At 42.7% G+C, this 25,115-nt stretch overlaps 1 protein-coding gene across 5 annotated transcripts in view; it reads left to right on the top strand.

The window, feature by feature from the left end:
• LOC129706216 (contactin-1-like) overlaps positions 1-25,115 on the top strand; it is a 427,793-nt gene that overhangs the window by 155,665 nt on the left and 247,013 nt on the right. For 4 of the 5 annotated variants that reach the window (XM_055650289.1, XM_055650292.1, XM_055650287.1 and 1 more), the window contains one exon: positions 20,510-20,647. In XM_055650289.1, the coding sequence (XP_055506264.1) occupies positions 20,593-20,647 (55 nt within the window). In that variant the 5' untranslated portion in view covers positions 20,510-20,592. The remainder of the gene's footprint in view (positions 1-20,509; positions 20,648-25,115) is intronic. The other variant, XM_055650290.1, reaches the window with a different exon arrangement.

The raw sequence follows: 25,115 nt of genomic DNA, 5'->3' as shown, positions 1-25,115 counted from the left end.
GACATTATTGCCATAGAGGGAGTGCAGAGAAGGTTCACCAGACTGATTCCTGGGATGTCAGGACTGTCTTATGAAGAAAGACTGGATAGACTTGGTTTATACTCTCTAGAGTTTAGGAGATTGAGAGGGGATCTTATAGAAACTTACAAAATTCTTAAGGGGTTGGACAGGCTAGATGCAGGAAGATTGTTTCCGATGTTGGGGAAGTCCAGGACAAGGGGTCACAGCTTAAGGATAAGGGGGATATCCTTTAAAACCGAGATGAGGAGAATTTTTTCACACAGAGAGTGGTGAATCTCTGGAACTCTCTGCCACAGAGGGTAGTTGAGGCCAGTTCATTGGCTATATTTAAGAGGGAGTTAGATGTGGCCCTTGTGGCCAAGGGGATCAGAGGGTATGGAGAAAAGGCAGGTACGGGATACTGAGTTGGATGATCAGCCATGATCATATTAAATGGCGGTGCAGGCTCGAAGGGCCGAATGGCCTACTCCTGCACCTAATTTCTATGTTTCTATGTTTCTAAGGTGAAAAATCCAACATACTTCAAACTCCACCGAACTTACTTGAGTTTCATAGGAGGCCGATCGAGTCACATTATGGAAACAGGCCTTTTGGCCCAATACATCAGACTATTCACCCGCATTCGGCCCATGTCATTTTAAATCTATGGATACCCTGGACCCTAGCTGCCATACCTGTCGTGGCTTATTTTTCCTTACTAGACTCAGTTTCCCTCATTGTCCAAGGTTCCTTACTCCCACCTGCCATGCACTTCACTCTAATTGAAACATGCACACCTTGAACTCTCACTATTGGCTTTGAAAAACATCTCACTTTTTACACATTTGTTGCCTGTAAACAACATACTACAATCAATTTTTGCAATCTCCTGTTTAATACCATCCATTAACCTTGCCCCAATATCATATCGAACTTTAACTTGTGGAGCAATCTTGTCCTTATCTATAATTATATTAAAGCTAATGGCATTGTGCTCGCTGATCCCAAAATACTCAACCACTGACATTTCAGGCCCTTACCCTTCCCGATTTCTCTGCAGGCTCCCTGGGGCTTTCCTGAATGTCCCATATGAGACACAATGTCCCATAATACAACCGTATTAGTGACCACAGGCTGCGATTGTGAATTGGTATTAACCTAGCAGGCAGCTAAAGCTGTAGAATCTGTCAACTGCTGATTGAAAGACCCTGCCTGATGTTTTGAGGTTTGGGAATTGGATGGATATTTCAAATAGATTAAAGTGGCTGCTGAAAACAATAGTCGTCTCTTGAAGCGGCTGTGGATCATGACCTGGGTAGACCTGTGGCCTAGAAATTCAGATAAGGTTTCTTTAGCGAAACGCAGTTGTAACAATTACAGGTCCTACATCAATTTTCCGGCAACTGGCGGTCCAGCACCTCCTTTAATCTGGCCAAAATTAGGAGAGTGCACTTGAAATCCACCAGGAGGTCCCCCAAAATGTGACGCTCAGGTCAGGTGAGGAGGCCAACCTCATCAGGACTTCCGCATCGATCGGCAGATCAAATTTCCCCTTTGCCCTCTGCTGCAGGGGCTCTGGAACTCCGGCCTTTTCCATAGCTGACTTCAGAGGCCGACTTTGCAGGCTGATATTTCAGCCCCTTGACTACCTAGGCGAACAATTCCAGTACTGATGGAGTCCTCTCGGAGGATGTGACTTCTGTTGGTCCAGCAAAACGGATAATCCAGAAAGGCTCTGGAACCAAAGATGCCGGAAAATCAGTGGTGGATTTTTACCAGGTTGAGCATTGCCTCTGATAATACAATTTCCATGTCATTTGCGCAGTTGGCAACACCATTCTTCATACATTATTCTCCATCACCAGGGGTGTAGGGGTGAGATAGTTCCAAGAACTGAACTCCTCAATGCTAGTTTCTGTGCCTGTCTGAACTGGGTATCTAACCCAACCTTAGAGGGCACTGAACTTTGCTATCATGCAGCTCATGAGTGGTAAGAGATGGATAATAAATGCTGGCATTGCCAGTGATGTCCCACATGTTGTGAATGAATGAATAAATAAAATAATAAGCAAGTCCCAGTTTGGCAAGGGAGACAAACTTGGGTCAATTCCCTTCAATACACTTACTAACTTATACTCAGTATCTCTCTCATGTTCTCTCATGCCCATTGCATGACCACCTCACCTAGCATCCCACGCCTTCCTGAGGCACAAATTCTCTGATTTGCCCCCCCCCCGCCCTGTCCTTAAAACAACCCTCCCTTGACCACCTGGCCCTGATCCTCACAGCTCTGATCCATGGCTATAGGAAGATGAATTAAAGTTTGGAAGCTGGAATTCGAGCAAGGCAATAATTAGGCATCATTGAATTGTTAAGCGATCGAGTCTGCAGCCAACTTGGTGCTGTAATTGTTATATGGTTATATGGTTATAACAAGTGATCAATGAGTTCCTGTGAGTCAGAAGGCTGTGTTGTCATCGGTCCAGACCTTTGGTGTCCATCTGCTGAGGAAAGGCAAGGTTGAACTTTGCTTTCAAAGCACGTTTTCTTCAAACACTTAGATTTAATTTAAAAAATGTAATGAATGATTTAAAAAGTCTAAGGCCGCATGGTGAGACAGCATATTATTTAGTCCACTCAGCTTCTTCCAGCCCAGGCTACTTACAATAAGTCGATGAGCTGAGGTATGAGCTCCATTCTCCTCACAACAGCAGGTTGGCATTTTGTCTCGCCCAGCCAGTGGTTTTCTTCACCTGCATGATGGTGGGAAGATGGCAGTGATATTCCTCGCCAACTGTTGGCTTCATTGAGATGGAGTGCAGCTCTAACCTGCAATCTCACTTCTCATAACCAGTGACCTTTGGCAGCACATGCTCTTCAATCCAAAGATCCAAATCACCATACTCTCACCATGAGGGCATCACAGTGGTAGAGTTGTTGCCTTACGGCACCAGAAACCCGGGGGCGCTGCTGACTATGGGTGCTGTCTGTATGGAGTTTGTACGTTCTCCCTGTGATGGCATGGGTTTTCTCCGGCTGCTCCAGTTTCCTCCCACACTCCAAAGATATGCAGGCTTGTAGGTTACTTGGCTTCTGATAATTGTCTTTAGTATGTAGAAAAGTACTAGTGTATGGGCGGGGGGGTTGCTGGTCGGCGCAGACTCGGCAGATTGAAGGTGCTATATTTTCAAAATATGTATAATCTGAAGTCAAAGGCCAATTTTACATGGTGTTTCCAAGCTGATTGTATTTTGTTCTAACTGCTCTTTATTTAAGACCTCCTGGTTTGAATTAATTTCCTGGATGTATCTAAACTCTTTAATTTCATTACTCACCAGCTCCTTCCAATACTGGTGCGCTGTCAATGGTGAACACTGGTTAAGTACACTCTTCATCATGCTGTTCACCGCAACAGTATAAAGAGATGGCTGCAACACACTGAAACATAACTTGTGACAGGAGACACATAAAGCGGCAGTTTACCCGTGTGTGGCACGGCAGTAGCTTGCAAATTAATCACAGGCTTATGTGGGGTCAAGCGGGATGATCCTGTCCAACTTTATCTTGTGTGCATTGATCAAAGGAACAGTTACCAGCTGAAACTGCAGCTCCGTGTTCCACCCATTGTAACTGGGAGTGCCAGGTCTAAGCAATGCCCGCATTTTGCATTTTAGTTGAGGGAGATCAAAGCTATTAGATGGAGCTGGTTGACTAATATTGGAAGTTGCAATTAGATGAAGATGAAAGCTTTCCCATCTATATTTTAGGGGTTGAATCAACGGCATCAAGCCTTCATTCCAATAACACGGCAGGTCTTTTGAAGTTTATCTTCTTATGGCTGCTTTAAGTCTGAATTCACAGGGGAAAATATAGCTTTCATCTAGCATGGAACACCATACTGTTCGTGACTTAATAATCCGCAGAATGCAAGTTCAAATCCCAGAGAGAGGATTTGACTTTGGCTTGCTTCAAAAATATGATTTAGTAGCAATTAGCTTGGTATTAAAAATCTTACTATGGATATCTTAGGAAATCGTATCTGTACCTGCCAGACACGTGCCATCAGGGTAGGCAAGGTAGGCAGTGCCTACCCAGAATAAAATTATAAAATGCCAATTATTAACTATAAATAATAAAGTTGTGAGAGAATTATGCTTACGTAAGGGATCGATCTCTTCGGTAGGCATAATTCTCCCATGCCTTTCATCCGCAGTACATTTAACACGCGGACGTATGTGCTACTCGCGTGCCATCGACTCGCTGCTTCAAGACATCAGTGGCAACGGTCTATAAAGACAGCTAAAATTCTGCTTTTGAGCAGCGCGTTTCTTTTAAAAGCGGGGTGACAGCTCAACGGGGAGAGAACAATCTGCGCATGCGCGGTTTTCAAGATTTATAAAAGCCGACTGACCAAAGATACTGACTGGCTACCCAAACTAATTACTCACGCCACGTGCCTGGTACCTACCATGTGAAAGAAGGAAGTGCTGATACTGGTTTACACCAAAAATAGACACAAGATACAAGATACAAGATACAATTTAATTGTCATTTGGACCCCTTGAGGTCCAAACGAAATGCCGTTTCTGCAGCCATACATTACATTACAAACAAATAGACCCAAGACACAACATAATTTACATAAACATCCATCACATCGCTGTGATGGAAGGCCAAAAAAACTTATCTCTCCACTGCACTCTCCCCCCCCCGATGTCAGAGTCAAAGTCAAAGCCCCCGGCTGGCGATGGCAATTGTCCCGCGGCCATTAAAGCCACGCTGGGCGGTGCGAGGTCGCACACCGGGTCTTGATGTTAGAGCCCCCGGCGTGCGCTCGCAGAGTCCCGCGGCCATTCCAAGCTGCACGGGGCGGTGATGTCAGGCCCCGCTCCAGGACCTCTTCGACCCCGCAACTCGGGCGGGAGAAGTCGCCGTTGCGAGAGCCCTGAAACACGGTCTCCCTCCAGGGACCCGCGGGCTCCCGGTGCCGCCGTCCACCAGACCTGCAGTTGAAGCCTCCGAATCTCTGGAGGTCGGGCCGCAGCAGCAGCAGCAGCAGCGCTCCTCCACCGCTCCACCCGCTCCGGACTCGGCCAGCCCCACGACGGTGACGGTGAGTCGTCGACACCAGAGTCCCCGGTCTCTTCCTGTTGGAGGCCGCTCCTCGTTGCAGCCCCAACGATAACGGAGACCCGACAAGAAAAGGTCGGGTCTCCCGTGCAGGGAGAGATTTAAAAGTTTCCCCCTCCCCTCCCACCCCACCCCCACCCCCACACACACACCCCAACAAAAAATAACACAAAAAACTACATAGAAACATAGACAAAAAATAATAAAAACGCGGATGGGCTGCAGAGGCCGCTGCTGACGAGAGTCGCGTCGCCTACCGCATACAAAATGCTGGAGTGACTCAGCAGGATAGGCAGCATCCCTGGAGAAAAGGAATAGGGGACGTTTTGGGTCGAGACCCATCTATGTTTAACATATAAGAGTGCCATTTCATTTAAACGTGAGGTTTATTGTTAACTGAAAAGACCTGGCAATCCATTGGGATGTTCTGAGTACAACAAAGATAGATGAGTAAGTTGGACAAGTAATGCCAAACTCCTGTCTTTCCAGATGAACAGGAGTGGTTCAAGAAGGCAGCTCACCATCACAATCTCAAAAGGCATTTAAGGATTGGCAGTAAATCCTGTCGTTGCAAGAGACTAAATAAAAGAATCATCACATTTTCAAAATATTAAATGGGTCAGTAGAGCACAGGAACAAGTCCTTTTCATTGTTGGCTTTGTGAGGATGGTGATGGGATACCAGAGACCTTCTGGCGAAGGTGCTCCCATGGTGCTGTTGAGCCAGGGTTTAGACCCAGCAATGATGAAGGAACAGCAATATGTTTCCATGTGTAACTTGGAGGGGAGCCTGCAGGTAATGGTCTACCTTCCCATGTACCTGTTGCCCTTGTCCCTCTTGCTGGCAGCAGTCATGGTTTGAAAGGTCTTGTTAGAGTAACCTGGGGCAGAGTAACTGCACTGTGATTTGCTGATGATGCATACTGCAGCCACTGTGTGTCGGGTCCCGACCTGAAACGTCACCGATCCATTTACTCCAGAGATGCTGCCTGACCTGCTGAGTTTAGTTTAGTTTATTGTCACGCGTAAACCTGGAGTTACTCTCTTTAAATATCTTTAATCTTTAAATATAAATGAATAATACTTTATTATCACATGTGACATGCCATTGTGAACTTCTTTGTTTTGTCTACCATACACAAAGTTTGCAAATAGTCACCTCGTACATGACAAAGTTACAAAGATAAAATGATGTATGATGGAATATAAGTCATACAGGCTGCTTCAAGCTTCTAGAGTGCTGTTCAAGCAAGTGGAGGGCATGTTTTGCCCTCCAGACTTGTACCATGTGAAGGTGTAAATATTTTGGGGAGTCGAGGGATGGTGCAGGATACCGAGCCTCTGAGCTGCTGTTGCAGTCATGGTATTTACTGGCTGGTTTCTGGTCAGTAGTGACTCGCAGATATTTTAGGTCTTGTGGGGTTGGCAGTGGTCATGTCGTAGAATATCCATTGTCAGATTCTCTCTTGCGCATGATTGACTACATTCTCAAGAGAATTTAAACCATAAGGGGAATATTCCTTGAAGATACACACAAAATGCTGGAGTAACTCAGCAGGTAAGGCAGCATCTCTGGAAAACATGGATAGATGACAGTTCGGTGGATGATGTTTCGGGTTGAGACCTTCAGACCTTGATATTCCTTGATGTTTCCAATGTAGCCTGCTGTTAGCAATTCTCTGGGTTGTATTCTTACAATCGCAGTCTCCTGAGGGTGGGGAAACACTTACGAAGTGTGTGTGTGCTTGTATACTTATACTATGCAGGACCTCTCTAGGGCAATGCAGGATTCTGTTCTTGAGAATTGTTTGTAATCCAGTAGTTCGCAAGTCAGAAATGCGGCTAAGAATAAATATCCCACATGGCAAAAGATACCTGCAGTCCCGCAGTAGCCAGCAAGTCCATCCCGCCAGTCTCCCAATTGCTCAGTTTTATGAATGGGGTGTTACTGTCAGGCATTCGTATGCTGAGGAGTATGTGTTTTTGTAGAAATAAGGAAATGCAGTTGCTGGTTTACAAAAAAAGACAACAAAGTGCTGGAGTAACTCAGCGGGTCAGGCAGCATCTCTAGAGAACATGGCTAGATGACAGTTCTAGTCGGGCAACCTTCTTGTATACAATGTATACAAGTCTATATAATGGGCATATATAATATATTGTCATAGATTTTCACAATTTATCTAAATCTATCAAATGTTATACTATGACAGTGTAATTCAATATTACAATTTTTTTTTCTTGCATGCATAACTTTGAAATGTTTCTGAAAGCAAATAATGCTTTAGAATTCTTCAAGCGCTCCGCACAATTAATCAAATGTGTTGCTGTTTCTGATAAGTGCATGTTCCACAAAAGGGTATTCCTGCTGACTGCCACGAAATGGGGAATAAACTGAAGGTAAATCTCTCTGTTCCTTTGAAGCAGGGGTCTGGTTTCTTGTGATGATGATCCTTCTTTGCATTTTCAACGAGATGGTAATTATATTTTGGTCTCCCAATTAGACTGGGAATTTGACAGTGGCCCGATTGCTGCCTGTAGTGTTGTAGGCTTGTTGTAGCCAAGATAACTAGTGTCCATTGTGCACCCTTTCATGTTGCAATGGTCATCGACAGTGAGCTGTTCCCTTCCTGCTGTGAGAGACTTGCATGCCCTTTATCATTCCTGTGAACTGGGGTTACTCACTGTGCATCTGTGATGTAATCAGGGTTTGATTCCGAGCAATAAGGTAAACACGGGCAAATCTCTTTTCCCCCACCCCGGGGTAACAGTAATCTTCAGACAATATAGAGACTGCTCAACAGTCACGCCTCCAGGCAAAGTTAAAATAAATTCTTCCGAGGCACCTGAGCTCCATTTTTACCTCGGTACAAAATGGCTAAACTGCGAGATGCATTATGGAAATATTTCACGGTGTCACTCAAAGCACAGCCCGTGTCCGTTGTAATCAGTCTGAAGAACTGGACAGGAGAGATGAGTCAATGGTTTAACGTCTTATTTGAAGAACACCATCTATAACGATGCAGACTGCTTTGAATGAAACATGGACTGTCAGCCCAGTGAGTTTGTGAGGCTGGCCTGGTGGTTTTAATGAGAAGATGATTTCCCATTTGCAGGTTGTTTCTATACTGAGCCAGTTCCTGTGCCACTGGGAGGTTCAATGGGCATTCTCACATTGCCGACATAATAAGTCTTATCTAATGGTTTGGCAGCAGTGGGAATATGAACTCAGATCATCTAATATGTGGAGAGTGAAACTGTATGAAATCTAATGGTGGTTGAGTGGGCAATGTTACACTCTTGCTTAGTTCAGAGATACAGGGCAGAAACATGCCCTTCGGCCCACCGAGTCCATGCCAACCAGCGATCCCTGCAAACTAACACTATTCTACACACATTAGGGGTAATTTACAATTATACGAAGTCAAATAACCTATAAACCTGTACGCCTTTGAAGTGTGGGAGGAAAGGAGCTCCTGGAGAAAACCCATACAGGTCACGTGGAGAATGTACAAACCCTGTACAGTCGGGATCAAACCCTGGTCTCTGGCGCTTTTAGACAGCAACTCTACCGCCGGCCACCTTTTAGCAACCAATTTGAGGATATAATCCAGTTAGTCACCTGTTTACCCTTGATCTACACCTTTAGGCTGTGCACGCCATACACAAGAAGAAGAAGACTGGAGGTGCCAACCTTTGCATGAAAGGAGGGTTGTATCTGGATCTTGATGGATCATTGTCATTTTTTAATCTTTTGTTCACGTCAAAATCCTGGTTCAATATCAATCCCCATCCATGCCATTTTTGCAGATCATAATTCAGTGGAAATAGTTAATCTGTCATTCCTTTGCAGAATATGAGATATTGCACAAGGCTTTTTATTTGTTTCTACTGGGAAAAAATAAAACACTTGATCCAAAGAATAATTCAGTCGCAGCTGCATCGGCTACAGTTCCAATCAACCAACATCGTTGTCAGGCAGTAATTCCACACACTCATCAATTTATCATGCACAATAACTCAAAGAAAGTCTGTCATTTTATCATTGAAATCTTCAATTTTGTTCACTGACCTTGCATTCGGAGGTATGCTGTCAAATTGTGGTGCATTCTGCATCTTTCTACAAGCAATGATGTTGCTCAAGGCTGTCCTTCAATTGTGAAACAGCGAATGTGGAGAAACAAATTATACTGCAAAGTGATCTAATGGGGGACAGGACCTTAAAGTTTTTAGGATGCAGCACAATGGTGCAGTGGTAGAGTTGCTGCCTTACAGCACCAGACACCTGGGTTCGATCCTGACTACGGGTGCTAACTGTACAGAGTTTGTATGTTCAGTCCGTGGTGTTTCTCCGGGTGCTCCGGTTTCCTCCCGCATTTGAAAGACGTACAGGTTTTTAGGTTAAATGGCTTGGTAAATATTGTAAATTATCCCTAGTGTGGTGGATGGTGTTTATTTGCGGGGGTTGTTGCGGACTCGGTGTATTCCGCTCTGTTTCTCTAAACTAAGCTAAACAATAAAATTACCCTCCCCACAAATGCTGGTCAATAGATCACTTGTTAGATGATGCAATACTTGATTCCCTTGGTCAGTTGCCTTCCGAAAAGATAAGTATCAGAAGAAACAGGTGTGAAGTCAGATATGGTGACACACAGCCTGTGTTGTGGAATAAAAGATTGTAAACTTTGCGACAAGGAAGCATCATTATCGCCAAATGACAATTCAAACAAATGGAAGTTGCAATTATCATTATTTGGTACATCAGTAGATTGCTTATTGAATTGCTTATTTAGTGCACTAGCTGTCACTGGGTTTCTGATGACCATTCCTAATCCCCACCAGTAATGTTGCAACCAGGATAAGAATACATTGTGCCGTTACTTTCTGCATTATGCACAATGGACATCCTTTACCCACTATACCTTTCCATGAAAATTCTTTATAGATTGAATGTGGAGAGGATGTTTCCACTAATGGGAGAGTCTAGGACCAGAGGCCATCACCTGAGAATAATAGGAGGTACTTTTAGAAAGGAGATGAGAATTTTTTATATTCAGAGGGTGGAATTTCTTTAGACAGAGGGTGGAATTAGTACGGGTGTCGGGTGTTATGGGGAGAAGGAAGGAGAATGAGGTTGAGAGGGAAAGATAGATCAGCATCAGCCATGATTGAATGGTAGAGTAGACTTGATGGGACAAATGGCCTAATTCTGCTCCTATCACTTATGAACATAAATATCTTGCCATCCATTTATCATTAATTGCTACCAACCACTTCTCTGCCACATCCTCTAACTCCATTGGCATGTGAAGTGAACCAGCACCAGCACCCTACTCCCAGGCATCACGCCCAACATCAACGTTCTAATTCAAGATTCAAGATGGGATTATGGTCACATGTACCATAAGGTGCAGTGAAAGTCGAGTTACCATACGGCCACACCAAGTGAAAAGCAGTAAGACACACAACCACATAAAATAAAATGTAACATAATCATCCACCACAGCGGCTCCCCACATTCCTCACTGTGATGGAAGACAATAAAGTCCAATCTCTCCCTCCTTTCTTCTCCGAGGTCGGGGCTGTCAAACCATCCAAGATCTTAAAGTCCACAGTCGATCCCCAGCAAGGGGATCACAGCTCCACGACGGTAAGTCTGCACGGCTCCTGCGTTGAAGCACCGGGTCAGTCTCCAGGAAAGACCGCGCCGCTCTAAGATGTTATTGCACTAATTTGGCTCAATTTTCAATGCAGTGAACTGCATTCAATGTTCATAATGTGGCCATCTCTACACTGCAGAAACAAAGTATGGACTGGGTGACTATGTTGTAAATTGTGAATAAGTGAAGGGGGGTATAAAGGGTGGTTGGTGGCACAGTAGTGCATGGGCATGGAGGAGCAGCCCCAGAAGTCCAAAACATTGAGAATGGAACCCATGAAGTTGTAAAGCATCAGGTTTAATATATTGCATCGGGTAAAACATTGCATCAGGTTAAATACTCAGAACAAATATTTAAATATTATTAAATTAAATATGTTATATAATTAAGTATTAAATTATCACCAAAATGTAATGATGCAGCTGGTAGAGGTGCTGCCTCACAGCGCTAGAGCACCAGACACCTGGGCTCATTCAAGACCTGGGTTCAAATCTGACCTGGGGTGCTGTCCGTGTGGAGTTTACACTTTCTTGGTGTGACTGCATGGGTTTCCTCCGTGTTCTCGATTTCCTCCCACATCTCAAAGGCATCCATATTTGTAGTTTTATTTGCCGCTTTTTCAAGTGCCCCGATGTGTAAGGAGCAGATGAGAAAGTAGGGTAACATAGAACTAGTGTGAACGGGTAATGAATATTCAGCGTCCACTAAAGGGCCTGTTTCCATGCTATATCCCTAAATAGTCAAGGAAACCTCCAGATTACCCCCTACAATCCTTTCACCAGATAAATCAGTATCCCTCCATGCTGAGGAGCAATTGGAAATGACAAATGCATTGAATGTACTCTGGATGGGGGACTTCAATGTCCATCAATGAGAGTGGCTTGGTAGCGCCAGCACTGTTGTGGGTAAAGACCAAAACAGTAAAACAAAATAGGTGACTCTTTTGAAAACTGGCAGAGTTGTAATGGGCCGAATGGCTTTATGTTGAGCTGCTAGATTATACGAATGAAGGCCAGTGATCGAGCCAACACTGTAGAGTTTAAGGAGTTTGGTGCCTTAACCATAACAGGGAGTTGTCAAAGCAAATTTAAAAAAGGGAGCTCAGAAATGTGTAAAAGCCTGAGCCTAATATTTCCCACAGAGAAATCCCTTTCCTCACAGACAGTTGTGATTAGATCTTAGTTTGTAACACTGCCTCGAAGATATTGCTACTGCTATAAATCTTTTATTCACTTGCTCTTTCAGAACTGTCAGAAACCAATTGCATCAGACTGAAAAAGAGATTAGCTCTAGAAATTAAAATTTTACATTAGCCAAAGAGCAGCATGATATAAATCCCTTGACCATGACGCACATGACTTCAAACATATGAAGGCATATTCATTATTTAAGTGTTCATTAACAAGTCATTGAAATCAGAGATCCTTCATTTCGGATCCATAATCACCATCATTTAAAAAAAAAAGTAACTTGATTATTTCACAGAATGAAGGCAGACCTTTTTGTTCATTTGAAATGACTGTTGCAAATGAGTGTGAATGAGTGAAATACAACTGGGAGGATGCCGCCCAAGAGCTGGGAACTAAATGTACCAGTTCCAAGTACAGCACCCAGCTACCACTATACCTTGTGTACATATCTTTTGAAAATATTTTTGGATGTATAGACTTTAGAGAAACAGCATGAAAACAGGCCCTTCGGCCCACCGTTCGTGCCACCCAGCAATCACCCCGAATACTAACACTATCTACAATAATTTACAATATTACCCTCTATACCTCATTTTCCTGCCATCTCCCCATGACCCCTGACACCCATACTAATCAAGAATCGGTCAATCTCCACCTTAAAAATATCCATTGAGTTGGCCTCCTCGGCCTTCTGTGTCAGAAATCCACAGATTCACCACCCTCTAAATGTACATCCTTTTATTCTGAAGCTATGTTCAGCCTCTGGTCCGAGACTCTTCACTAGTGGAAACATCCTCTCCGCATCCACTGTATCCAGGTCTTTCACTATTTGTTGGTAGCATGTGATAGATCGATGAACCAGTTTCATTGCTGTAAGGATCTATGAACGTTTGGTGAGGCTTGGTGCCAGTGAGTGACTCGTACTGATGGAATCACACGCACCAAAGTTTAATAAACGGGGCAAAATGGGGAAATGTAATGAAGAGCAGTTCTTGTTGATGTTCACATTCATCCAGTGGTGCCATCAGCCCAACACTCAATGCCTTAGTCATCGCAAATTGAACTTCATACAATTATAAACCAAAAGCATGTTACTTTACCTCTTTGTGACTGCACTTTTGTTTCACTGTGATTGGGTTTTGTACACACGGAGGCTTTAAACATCGTCTGTTTGAGTCCAGACAGATTTGCGTTTTTGAGCTGAGTTCCTTCTCATGGGTGGATGGGCAAAGGTCACAAATGCATGGGGACTTTAGGTCATTAAGCCTGCCTTGAATTTGACATCTAATTTGTCGCTTTAGCTCGGTGGAGCTGACAGAAACGTCAATGGGAATGGTGGAAGCGGCTCCAGTCAGAGCTGGGGAGAGAGCGGGTGATGGTGAGAGGAATTGGTCAGGAATTTGTAGAGGGGTGGTTTTGGTGTGCATTCATGACTTGGTTATCTGCTGTACTAATAGAAACAACCAACATTTCCAAATATAACGACACTGCTGAGAAAGAAACAGAATAAATAGTTTCAACGCAATGTTATGTTATCCCATTGTGTTACTTCACGTCGTCTTTCATCATTGTCCTTTCAAAAATACTAAGGATCTGGCTGTAATCTTCAGTCTTATTAATACATTTTTTGTGAATGTGTGAGTAATTTAATCTGCACATTCTGCTTTGAATCAGCTTTGGACTACATAGACTATTATTGTTTTTATTGCACTATTATTGTTTGTTTTTTGTGTTTGTGTGCGTATATGTGTGTATATATATATATATTTGTCTTTGTATATACACTGATTTTTTATTTCTCATTTATCATATTGTTTACAGTGTACCATGTTTACACGTTTACACGTTTACATGTTTACTTTGTGCTGCTGGAAGTTTGAATGTTGTTGTTCTATCTGGGGGATATGACAATAAAACACTTTACTCTTGAATCGTATTCTGAATGGATGTATCGCACCTTCCTTGCCGGCGATCAGCACTGTGGCGGCTGCAGGCAATGCAGCGAACCGCCAGTGCTGATGATGCCGGTGATGTTTAATTGCTTTAGAAAGGGAAGTCATTGCCAGTGGTAACCCTATCATATTGTCACTGTCCTGTCTTCCTACCTCAGGCAGTATTTAATTAACGGTTGTCAGATTAACCAGATCGACATGTTGCTGAGCTCCAGGTTAATCACCAAATGAATCTTTTCGCATTTGAATGACCCAGATCCCCACTATTGCAAATAGACTGGAATTAATGATTGAGAGTTAAGATTAGTATTGTGCTGAGTTATCAGTGGTGTATAATTGAATGGCCATTTAAATTGAGCTGTAATTAGGTATACAGCAAGAGCTGGAAAGAAATAGCCCTGCAGATTTGTATGGGATATAGTACAGGTCCACCACTGATTTTTTTGTTTCTGGCTACTTGTAGAACCTGCTTTAATACAAACACAATTATGAGAGCACACTTGAAATCCCCCCCCATGAAAGTTCTCCTGAAAATGTGGTGCCTAGGCCGCATGAGGCGGCCACCTTCAACCTCATCGGGAGTTCCATGGCCAATCGGCGAGTCAAATTTGCCCCCTGCGACCGGGGCTCTGGAACTCCGGCTCGCAGCCGGCAGATCCATCCCCATAGCTGACTTCTGAGGCTGACTTTGCGGGCCGGTACCTCGGTTCTGATACCATTATCTCTGTTCTGATACCATTAGATTCCTGTCGGAGGCCATGACCTCTGTTGATTTGGCAAAACGGTTAATCCAGAAAGTCTATTGAACCAAGGCTGATGGAAAATCAGTGGCAGATCTGTGTATGAATGTTTCTCCAGAGTATATTTATATTGCAATTTCAACAATCCCGTGCAAATATCCCTTGATTTATGAAGGACTTCCATTCCTGGGGAATGTCTTGCTCAGTGGCAATTCTTAAATCGAAATGGCATTTCCCATTGATATTGGTCTATCATTGCCACATGAATAGAGATACGGTGAAAAAGTTGCATTCTATCTAGTCAAATCATACTCTACATGAATGCAATCGAGCCACACGCGTACTGCTAGTGCAAAGAGAAAAATACTAGAGTGCAGAATATGTTCTTACACTGTTTCATTTTGATGGCTGATGTGTGCCTTGCCAAATGCCTTATGGGCCTATCCCACTTAGGTGACTTTTTAGGCGACTGCAGGAGACTATGCAGTTGCCACATGTTCGCGGGTGGTTGCCGGGGAGTCACCTTCATGGTCGTGAGGAGTTCCCGTATTCTGGGAACTAGTCGCGGCCACATTATGGTCGCCGCAAATTTTTCAACATGTTGAAAAATTATCGGCGACTAGAATGAACCCCCCATGGAGAGTAGCGAGAATTCTCGTGCCATAGGTGGGTCGCCAAGAGGTCCTAGTGGGTTGCCAGGAGGTCGAAGGTTGTCGTAGGTTCTTGTAGGTTGTAGCCAGTGCTGACCGGTGAATTTCATTGGCTCATTGGGAAAAAATTCTGTAAGCAGTAGTTTTCAGAACCAAGGATAACCGACCGGTAATGTTAAATGTCTGCCGAGCTTCACAGCCGTGTATCACTGGCTTCTTAAAAGTTGTCTGGCTTCTTAAAAATTGTCTCCACTCCTTCTCCCTCCTTCTCACCCCTTCTTCCCCATTCTCCCCTCTTCTCCCCCCCTCTTTTAAAGGACTTACCATACACTATGCTTTAGCCGTCTTAATTACAGCGCCAACCTTCCTCTTCATTACGATGTGTCTGTATCACCTTGGCTTTACACTGTGTGTATTTCACTCAGACAGTGCTCCCCCCGCTTGTCTTGACCCCCACCTGCATAACGGGCTGGTGAAGGAAGCGCTGCACGTGTGTGTGTGTGTGTTCCACTTTGACAGTCGCCGTTCCAGTTGTTGGTTTTTCAGGTGACTGCCGGCAACTTGACAGTCGCCGGCAGTCGCCTTAAAAAATCGCCTAAGTGGGACAGGCACATTAGCTTGAAATCTTTGAATACCCCACTAATCAAAACTATTATTCTTGCTTTTGAATTTATTTAACAACCTGGCCATGACTGTTCTTCAAAAAGACGAAAATTCTGACACAGGTGTCTTTAAAGATTTGAGCACCCTCTTCTGAATGTCTGAACTTTTGTGAGCTGTGGGTTGTGTTCAACTGCACCTTCCTTAAGTGACGGTAAAAGTTACATTGATGAAAAATAGAATGTTCCCGTTTTACCTGTTGAGCTTTTATGACTTCTACAGTGTAGCAGTGAAGAGTAATATGTGGCATGTCTGAGCAGAGGTGGCCAGCGAGGGTCTAAAAGCAAGACCCTGAGAATGAAGGTGACCTTGACTTTGATTTTAGGAGCGGATTGGCTGCATGTTGGCAGTGTCCAACAGCAGGTGATTAACTCCAGGTATGTGTCAATTCGGTCAGGGCGGATTTAGTTTCGCAGTTGAGTGGTTTTCTAAAGTTATTAATAAAACCTTGACAAGTAGGTCTGTCATGCGGTCTGTTGCTTTCCATCTACTCCCTAAAGCTATGGATGAAAAATATTGTGACAGTTTACTTGTGCTCTATATTAATCAGCTATACATTGTTAATCCCAGTCATATTTCTGCACATGTGTAGGAAGGAACTACATTGCTGGTTGACACTGGAGAAAGACACAAAATGCTGGAGTAACTCAGCGGGACAGGCTGAGATTGATTGACCCGAAACGTCAACCATTCTCTCCAGCGATGCGGCTTGTCCCACTAATGGGGCTGTCCCACTGTACGAGCTAATTCAAGAGTTCTCCCAAGTTTCCACTAATTCGAACTCAGAGAATTAAGGTAATAGCCGCTCGTAGGTACTCGGGGCTCTCGTGGACATTTTTCAATGTTGAAAAATCTTCACGAGTCTTCCTGAGCTTACCGTGTTTCCAGAGTACTTGCCGTTAGTGTTACGAGCCGCTAAGAGACGTCCCAAGCTCCGACGTACCTGCAACGTACATTCTACATACTGACCACGAGTTTGATTTTTTTTTTAAACTCGGGAGTGAACTCGTACAATGGGACAGGCCCATTTATTACTCCAGCATAGATGCTAGACACAAAGTGATGTGTCAGATCGAGACCCTTCTTCTTCCAACTCCGAGTTACTCCAGCATTTTCCCCAGCATGTTGAGCCTGGGTCGACGGAGCCTACAACCAGAGCCCATGTTGAATGCAGCCACTGGGAGCAAAGAAGGACCCAGCGTGGGGGGACCACCATGGGGAGGGAAGGGCAGAACAAAGGTGGCCCTGGATCGAGGGGAAGGAGGGGGTGGACCTGGCATGGAATATTTTGTAACTTTGTCAGCGCCCTTTATGTGGCGAATATTTGCATACCTGTATGTAAGAAAGAATTTCACTGTGACAATAAAGCATTAATCAATTAATTAATTAATTCTTTCATTCATTCATTGTGTCTATATTCCTGCACATACCGAGAATTTATGTCCATAGGAACTGCAGATACTGGTTTGCACCGAAGATAGCCAGGCAGCGTTTCTAGAGCAAAGGAATAGACTCTCAGTCTTAAAAAGGGTCTTGACCCGAAATGTCTCCTATTCCTTTTTCTCCAGAGATGCTGCCTGACCCACTGAGTTACTTCAGCACTTTGTGTCTGCTCCAAGGGAAAATTGGCTGTGCTGAGCTGAAAATACTTTCTATATTATATAGGTATAAACTCTGTATAGATTTGTATCATATTTGCATGATAAATTCTGAAGCTTATATTTTTAATTATGCAATAACCATATAACCATATAACAATTACAGCACGGAAACAGGCCTTTCTGGTCCGTGCCGAACACATAATCTCCCCTAGTCCCATATACCTGCGCTCAGACCAAAACCCTGCATTCCCTTCCCATCCATATAACTATCCAATTTATTTTTAAATGATAAAAACGAACCTGCCTCCACCACCTTCACTGGAAGCTCATTCCACACAGCTACCACTCTCTGAGTAAAGAAGTTCCCCCTCATGTTACCCCTAAACTTCAGTCCCTTAATTCTCAAGTCATGTCCCCAATCAATCTGTGGAAAAGCCAAAAAAAGATGCTCTGTCATAAATCATAGATTATTTTCAGTACTTTACACTTGGCACTTGTAATGGCATCAACACTATCAGCAGCTTTCAACGTTACTTTGTGAAACTAACACCAACATCTTGTATCTGCTCATATGCGATGCAAGCAAAAATCCAAAGGTATCTGTCAGCGAGGGTAGACAAAAAATACTGGAGAAACTCAGGGGGTGCGGCAGCATCTATGGAGCGAAGGAAATAGGCAATATTTTGGGCTCAAACCCTGTATCTGTCAGTGATATCCTGCCTCTCAGAGTGGGCCGCTGCAGTTTGGCAGATGTGCTCAGCAGTAAATGAGTGATATGGTGAGACCTTCAGCTGTTTGTACATTATCATGGGTTAAACACCAATGAAAATGTTTACTGTTGTGAAGGAATTTTTATGTGTTTTGAGCCACAACTACTGTAAAACCAACTGTTCAGCCTAGAAAAATAATGTGTGATGTACCATTACCTCCATTCCATGAACAGTTCCACAGGTCTTTCCGACCCGAAACTTCACCTATTCCTTTTCTCCAGAGATGCTGCCTAACCCGCTGAGTTACTCCAGCACTCTGTGTCTTTCTTTAGGAAGTATTTTCAAGATGTTTAACTCCTGAATGAATTCTAAGCCTTTTCTTTACTTAGCATTCTGTAAAAGATGTTTACCTAGTTGAAAACAATTATTAATGTCCTGATTTGGGGATATGCTCTAAGATATTATTCACTGAAAGCAAGCTTACATTAGCTCACACCTACTAACCCCCCCCCCACACCTTTACTCCAAACCCCATACATTGCATTTTTCCATCTCTGAAGGTCGTGGAGGCAAGGACACTGGAGATCTTTAAAGAGGAGGTAGATACATTTTTATAAGATTGGGGAAATAGCACAGAAGGGGAGTTGGAGCCTGGCGTAGATCAGTCATGATTACATTAAATGGTAGGACAGGCTTGAGGGCCTAGTGGCCTCCAGCTGCTATATATTTGTGTTATATTATCCCATTATTGTAGTGACAGGTAGCCATTCTCACACCTGTAGCTTGAAATTCTGCAAAAGATTAAACTACACAAAGGCTGTTCATTCATCTGAATACATTGTTATTTATAGCAGAGAATTAAAGACATCAGTGAACATCCCCAATGTGATGGCTGGGGTTTGAGAGGAATTTATTATTGCCCATTATCAAAGTATGTGATTACAAGGAAAATAGACACAAAATGTTGGAGTTACTTAGCGGGTCAGGCAGTATCTCTGGAGAAAATGAATTAAATGATTTTATGGGTCGCGACCCTTCTTCAGGCCTTGCCTTTGGCCTGCTTTATTTTCTATGCAAAAATATGTGCTGCAATATTTACTGTATAGCAAGTTTTTTTTCGGAACGTATAGCCCAAGTATTGTGAAATGTTTGGGTATTCTGATGTTGGGGGTTATTACATATAGTTAGGTTTCGCCATGGAAAAGTTAATACCTCAGAGGCAACAGCTTCAAAGAGAGAATGTAGAGACTGACTCTTAGGGGAATGGTCGTGGCTGGGAGTGTCAGTGGTCTGCGGGAGTGGGCTATGATGGAATATTCCATGTGCTCCTGAGATGAGTTTCTATGAGTCTGTTGATGTGCTGTGAGAAGGTCTTAAGCAGGAGAATGGAGGGTTATGGGCTTCAGTGGGGGCGTTAATACAAGGTGTTGATGGGTTTTGCGGGGTGTATTGATACACTATGAGGATGGTTATGTTATGATACTTTACGTGCTATAATTTAGCTTAGTTTTGAGATACAGCATGGAAACAGGCCTTCCGGTTCACCAAATCCTTCTGACCATTGATCTCCCATCCACACTGGTTCTATGTTATACCACGTTCTCATCCACTCTTTACACAGTAGGGGCAATTTGTTTTACAAAGGCCAACTGACCTACTAACGCACATCTGTAGAATGTGCGAGGAAACCGGAGCACTCGGAGGAAACACATGTGGTCTCAGGTGCAAACTCCATACAGACAGACAGAACCTGAGTCTCTGGTTCTGTGAAGCAGTAGCTCTACCAGCTGTGCTATTGTGCTGACCAACTGCGCCACTGTGCCACCCATAGTGAAAGGGAGTGATAAATAGTAGGTTCAGTTTCAGTGGGTGTGTGGCTGAGATGAGCGGTCGTGTTTGAAATAGAAAGCTAACTCTAAGGGATATGTTATGATCTGGTGTAATAAACACTCTTTTATCGTTATAGCTCTGATTCTGTATGAACATTTTAATTTAGTTTCTTATTGCCGCATGTAACAGGTAGGTAGGTACATAAGTAATTGTTACGTGCTATCCAGTCAACAAAAAGACTATATTCTCACAGCACATCAATCAAGCCGTCCACAGTGTACGCATACAGGATAAAGGTGTATTATTTAGTGCAAGATAATTCAGCAACTGGTAAAATGACTTATGATGACGCCTGTGTTCACTTTTATTCTCTCTTGTCATTTTTTGCAGGTAGACTGGTGAACTAACAACCGGACCAGCAAGAGAACATCCCTTTGGAGATTAATGCCATCCAATTTGGTCCAGAGCTGAGAATGTGGTTCCAGTTCAGTCATTTTTTTGCATTGTCATTCATTTTCTGCTTGGCGGGTAAGTTGAAGGTTGGGCGTGATATAGACGTGAAGGGTTTTCTGCTGCTCCCCTTGGCATGATTGCAGGTGCAAAGCACGTCAAGGTCAGGACTGAATTTTCATGATAAAGTCATTTCTGCACCCCCAGCTTCTGTTACAATGCCCGTTGTAGTGGGACGATTAACACATTCATTGCGCTTTTTCAATGCCATTGATCATCAGTCGGATGAAATGCAGAGAAAAAGCATTGGGTTCATGCAAACCCTATCCCTTATTGTCTGCATGTTTCAGCAGTTAAGTCCAATGAGTCCCTGCTTACTTTGTGTTATATTTACTAATTCACATTAAAAGTATCCTGACTGGAGTTCATGCAATGTGATTGAAAGCAATGCTTTTATGAAGTCTGTTGGATAAGTGACTGCATGGCAACTAGAGAACGTGCCCTCCTTCAGCTTTTACTCTGTTTGTCACGTGTATCCATGGATTAATGGGCTATTGTAACTTTATTTAGACCAGTTTTAGAAAATAACTTGATTCGTTGATGATCACGGAATGTCATCCTGTCAATACAACAAGACGGTAATTTATGTGCATCAAAGATGCAGCAACGTTTATGGAGCTGCAATGTTCTACTCCACTGTGTAACCAGCTGACAATCTGAAGGTTCGGGTGATCTATTGCTCCATTCCCAGTTACCACCTTGATCATAATATCTGCTCCCAAAAGTGTGAGAATATTTACCAAATTTCAATAACTGGATCAGCTCTTCATTATCCAAGATTTTCTTTACACTGGGATTTTAGTGTGCAGTAGACATGGTGTGAGCTTCAAGGCACAGAGTGAATAAGTGTATGGTAAAGATGAATGGGATTTCTTATTAATTGATATATGTACCAATATGCCACTTGCGTGGAGGAAGAAGAGCAATTTGATCTAGCTGTATCAGCATGAAATGTATAAAATCTATGGTGACAGCATAGATTTGGAAGTGCCTGGTTTGTCAGATCCAGCTGAATATTGTCACTGTTCTTCCACTGTCAAAACACAAGGTCTTAACTAAAGGATTTCTTCACATGAATGCAAACTCTATTGTAGTAAGTACAAGGGAATCTTCATGGTAAGTGGAACATAATCTCAGTGCAAAACAAAGCCACATCTGTTGGCATTGAAAATTATCAGTGAGCTATTGGTACATTTGACAGACTTGATTAAACAAGTATTGTCTTCTGGCTTGCCACGCAGTGTAGTATATTGTGGAAAGGAGATTGTAAACTTAATATGTGCAGACACAGTAAAGCCAGTGGGCTTTCTGTTCATACGTACAATGCCCCTAGGTGGCCTTGTGTGTAAAATTACATTTCCCTTGGTGTAAAATTATTATTTGTTTATATGTGTGTGTGTGTGTATATATATATATATATATATATAACTGTTATTCATGACTTACAGAGAGTGGGAATGTCACCAAGTAGGCAGGAATGCTCTTTGTATCCAGAGATAAACAAACCCAATAATCCAAGGATAGTCCTGGTGTATTTCTATGCAGCAAATTCCCTGTAGTTTTTGGTTGAATATTTTCTTCTAGTAACTTCAAATAACCTCCTGGTGATATATCTGCTAAATAGAATCCATGCCATTACTTGTCGGACGGTAATCCTTTCCATGCTCTGAGTATTCATCTCAACAGAATGATGTACATTGAGCGATGACAGAATGAAAATCTGAGGATTTTCCCGTCGAGGAAATTGTGTGCTTAGAGATTTAAGATGGATGTTCAAAGATGTAAATCAAAGAAAAGAAAGTAACATTGGAAACATCATGCTGACTGATGCCCTGTATGTTTAAGATTTCAGTTTATCAGGGACTTTAACTTCAGTTAACATGTATTCTATTTAAATCTGAATAATGTATGTCAACTGGCTGTCAGAGCATTCATGATTACTGCACAAATGTTTAACATACTATGGGCCTATGATCAATGGAAATGTGTGGTCTTTTGGATGCTTTCTTAATATGCTACTGCATTAAATTGGTGAGATACTCTTCGGATGGAGGAATAGTATTTCATCACAAGTTTTATGGAACGTCCAATGTTAATGATCTGTCTTTGCAATGCATTCGTATAAATATAGCATTATTAGCAAGTGTGCTGATAAATCCAGTAACTGCACATTTAACACAACCTACAGTATGTTACGCCTTACGTTTTAAGAATTGTCTTGTTTTTGGTATATGGGAAGTATAGACAATCAACCATTCCTGAACTATCTCAGTATTGAGGATTTATTCAAAAGAATGCAAACTTTTTCAAATCTGGATGAGTTGGCATTTGTTTGTGATGACTGGAGCTCCTGATCTTCACTGTAACTGTACAACTGTAATGCTTGTTGTTGAGAGGAACATTCTGTCCTTTGGCTTTATACCATGGGTATGAGATAACCCAAAAGACTTAGGACAGCTTCGCAAGTTTAGTAGGACAGTGATTTCTGGACCCTCCCCCCCCCCCCCCCCCATCCTCACCATTACAGTGCATCCATAATGCTTGTTGGCATTGTGAGGAATAAGCTGTAATTTATCTTTATACTGTAGATACGACTTAACCTAATATGCTCAGGGCGATTTCACATGTTCATGTTGAGCTGATTGTTCAATTTAGCTAAAGAACAAACTATAATTTTAACTTAAGACAGACACAAGAAGCTGGAGTAACTCAGCAGGTCATCTCTGGAGAAAAGGAATAGGTGACGTTCAAGGTTGAGATCCTTCAGCAGAATTTTAACTTGTTCAGTACATCCCGTAAGAACGGTTGAACTTACAAGTAAATGAGGCAGGAAATTCCTCCATTTAACTTACAAGCTAATAAAATAGCAATGTTGAAAGGAATTCCTCAGCTCCTCTACTAATGCTGAATGGTGTTTACTCAAAGGGCTTTCCCTTCCTTTCAGCAATGCACTATTGCTTGGTTGAAAAAGCTTCGATTGTTCTAGTTCGGCAAATAGACTTGATGGATGTGGGCCGAGGAATGGCGGCTGCAGTTTATTTCAGGTGAATGTGCGGTGCTGCGTTTTGTTAAGACAACTAGGGCAGGACACACACAATAAATGGCAGGGCCCTGGGCAGTGTTGTAGAATTGTAAGACAAAGGGGTGCAGGTATACTGTTCACAGTTAGTGGCTACTTACGAAGACTGAGTAAAGAAGAAGACATTTGGCACATTTGCCTCCATTGATCAAGCTATTGTGTAACGTTGGAAAGCCACGTTGGGAGTACAGTTCTGGTTGCCCTGCTCCAGGGATAATGCCATGAAACTGGAAAGGGTGCAGAGGAGATTTGCAAGGATGGTGCTGGGTCTGGAAGCTTTGAATTATAAAGCAAGGCTGGATAGGCTGGGCCATATTTTCCTTGGAGCCCAAGAGGCTGGTGGATGACTTTGTGGAGGTTATAACATAAGAACTATAGGCAGTGTTTTTTTTTGTGATGTTACGGCATAGCAGCACCTCTTTAAAAAGTTAAACATTATTATTTTGTTTTCTGACCATATGGCATGTAGGTTAATTAAAGGTGCATACCAGCGGCGCAGCAGTAGAGTTGCTGCCTTACAGCACCCGGGTTTTAACCGGGCGCTATCTGTACAGAATTTGTACATACTCCCTGTGACCGTGTGGGTTTTCCAGGGCTGCTCTGGTTCCCTCCCACACTCCAAAGATGTACAGGTTTAATGATTAATTGGCTTAAGTAAAAATTGCAAATTGTCCCTAACGTGTAGTGTGTGCAAGTGTAACTGGCATCGCTGGTCGCCACGGACTCGGTGGGCCGAAAGGCCTGCTTCCATGCTGTTTCTAAACTAAACTGAATCAACAGCTCTGACTGTGGGTAAGGTGAATAGCCAAAGTCTTTTCCCCAGGTGAGAGAGTCTAAAACATTAGGGCATAGTTTTAAGATGAGATGGATAAAGATTTAAATTTTTTTTTTAACACAGTGAATGGTGGATATATGTGATGACCTGCCAGAGGAAAATAACAGGCGGTAGAATTACAACATTTAACAGACATTTTGATATGTACATATTTAGGAATGGGTTGAAGGGATATGGGCTTGGCACAGTCAAGTTGCATTTGCTTGGTTTAGCAAATTGGTTAGTATGGACAAGTTGGGCTGAAGGGATTGTTCCTGTGCTGTATAGCTACTTGGAAAATTGCAGTTTGCTTTATGTAAATTCAGTGAAAATATTTTCAAAATCACAATGCCAAATGTTTCTTAAGTTGGGCCTATTAGGGCCAACATGCATTTTGTTTTTAAATCCTTTGTTTAAGTAATAGAAGGAAGTGGAAGCTGTTAATAATAATAATAATAATAATAATAATAATAATAATAATAATAATAATAATAATAAATTTTATTTTCGGGCGCCTTTCAAAGTCTCAAGGACATCGTACAGAAATTAACAGAAGAGAAAAAACATACAGTCAGAGTAAAATAAATAATAAG

The sequence above is a fragment of the Leucoraja erinacea genome, chromosome 19 (genome assembly GCF_028641065.1).
Source record: "Leucoraja erinacea ecotype New England chromosome 19, Leri_hhj_1, whole genome shotgun sequence".
In the NCBI taxonomy this organism is placed as follows: domain Eukaryota; kingdom Metazoa; phylum Chordata; class Chondrichthyes; order Rajiformes; family Rajidae; genus Leucoraja; species Leucoraja erinaceus.
This window is presented reverse-complemented; position numbering and strand designations above follow the sequence as displayed.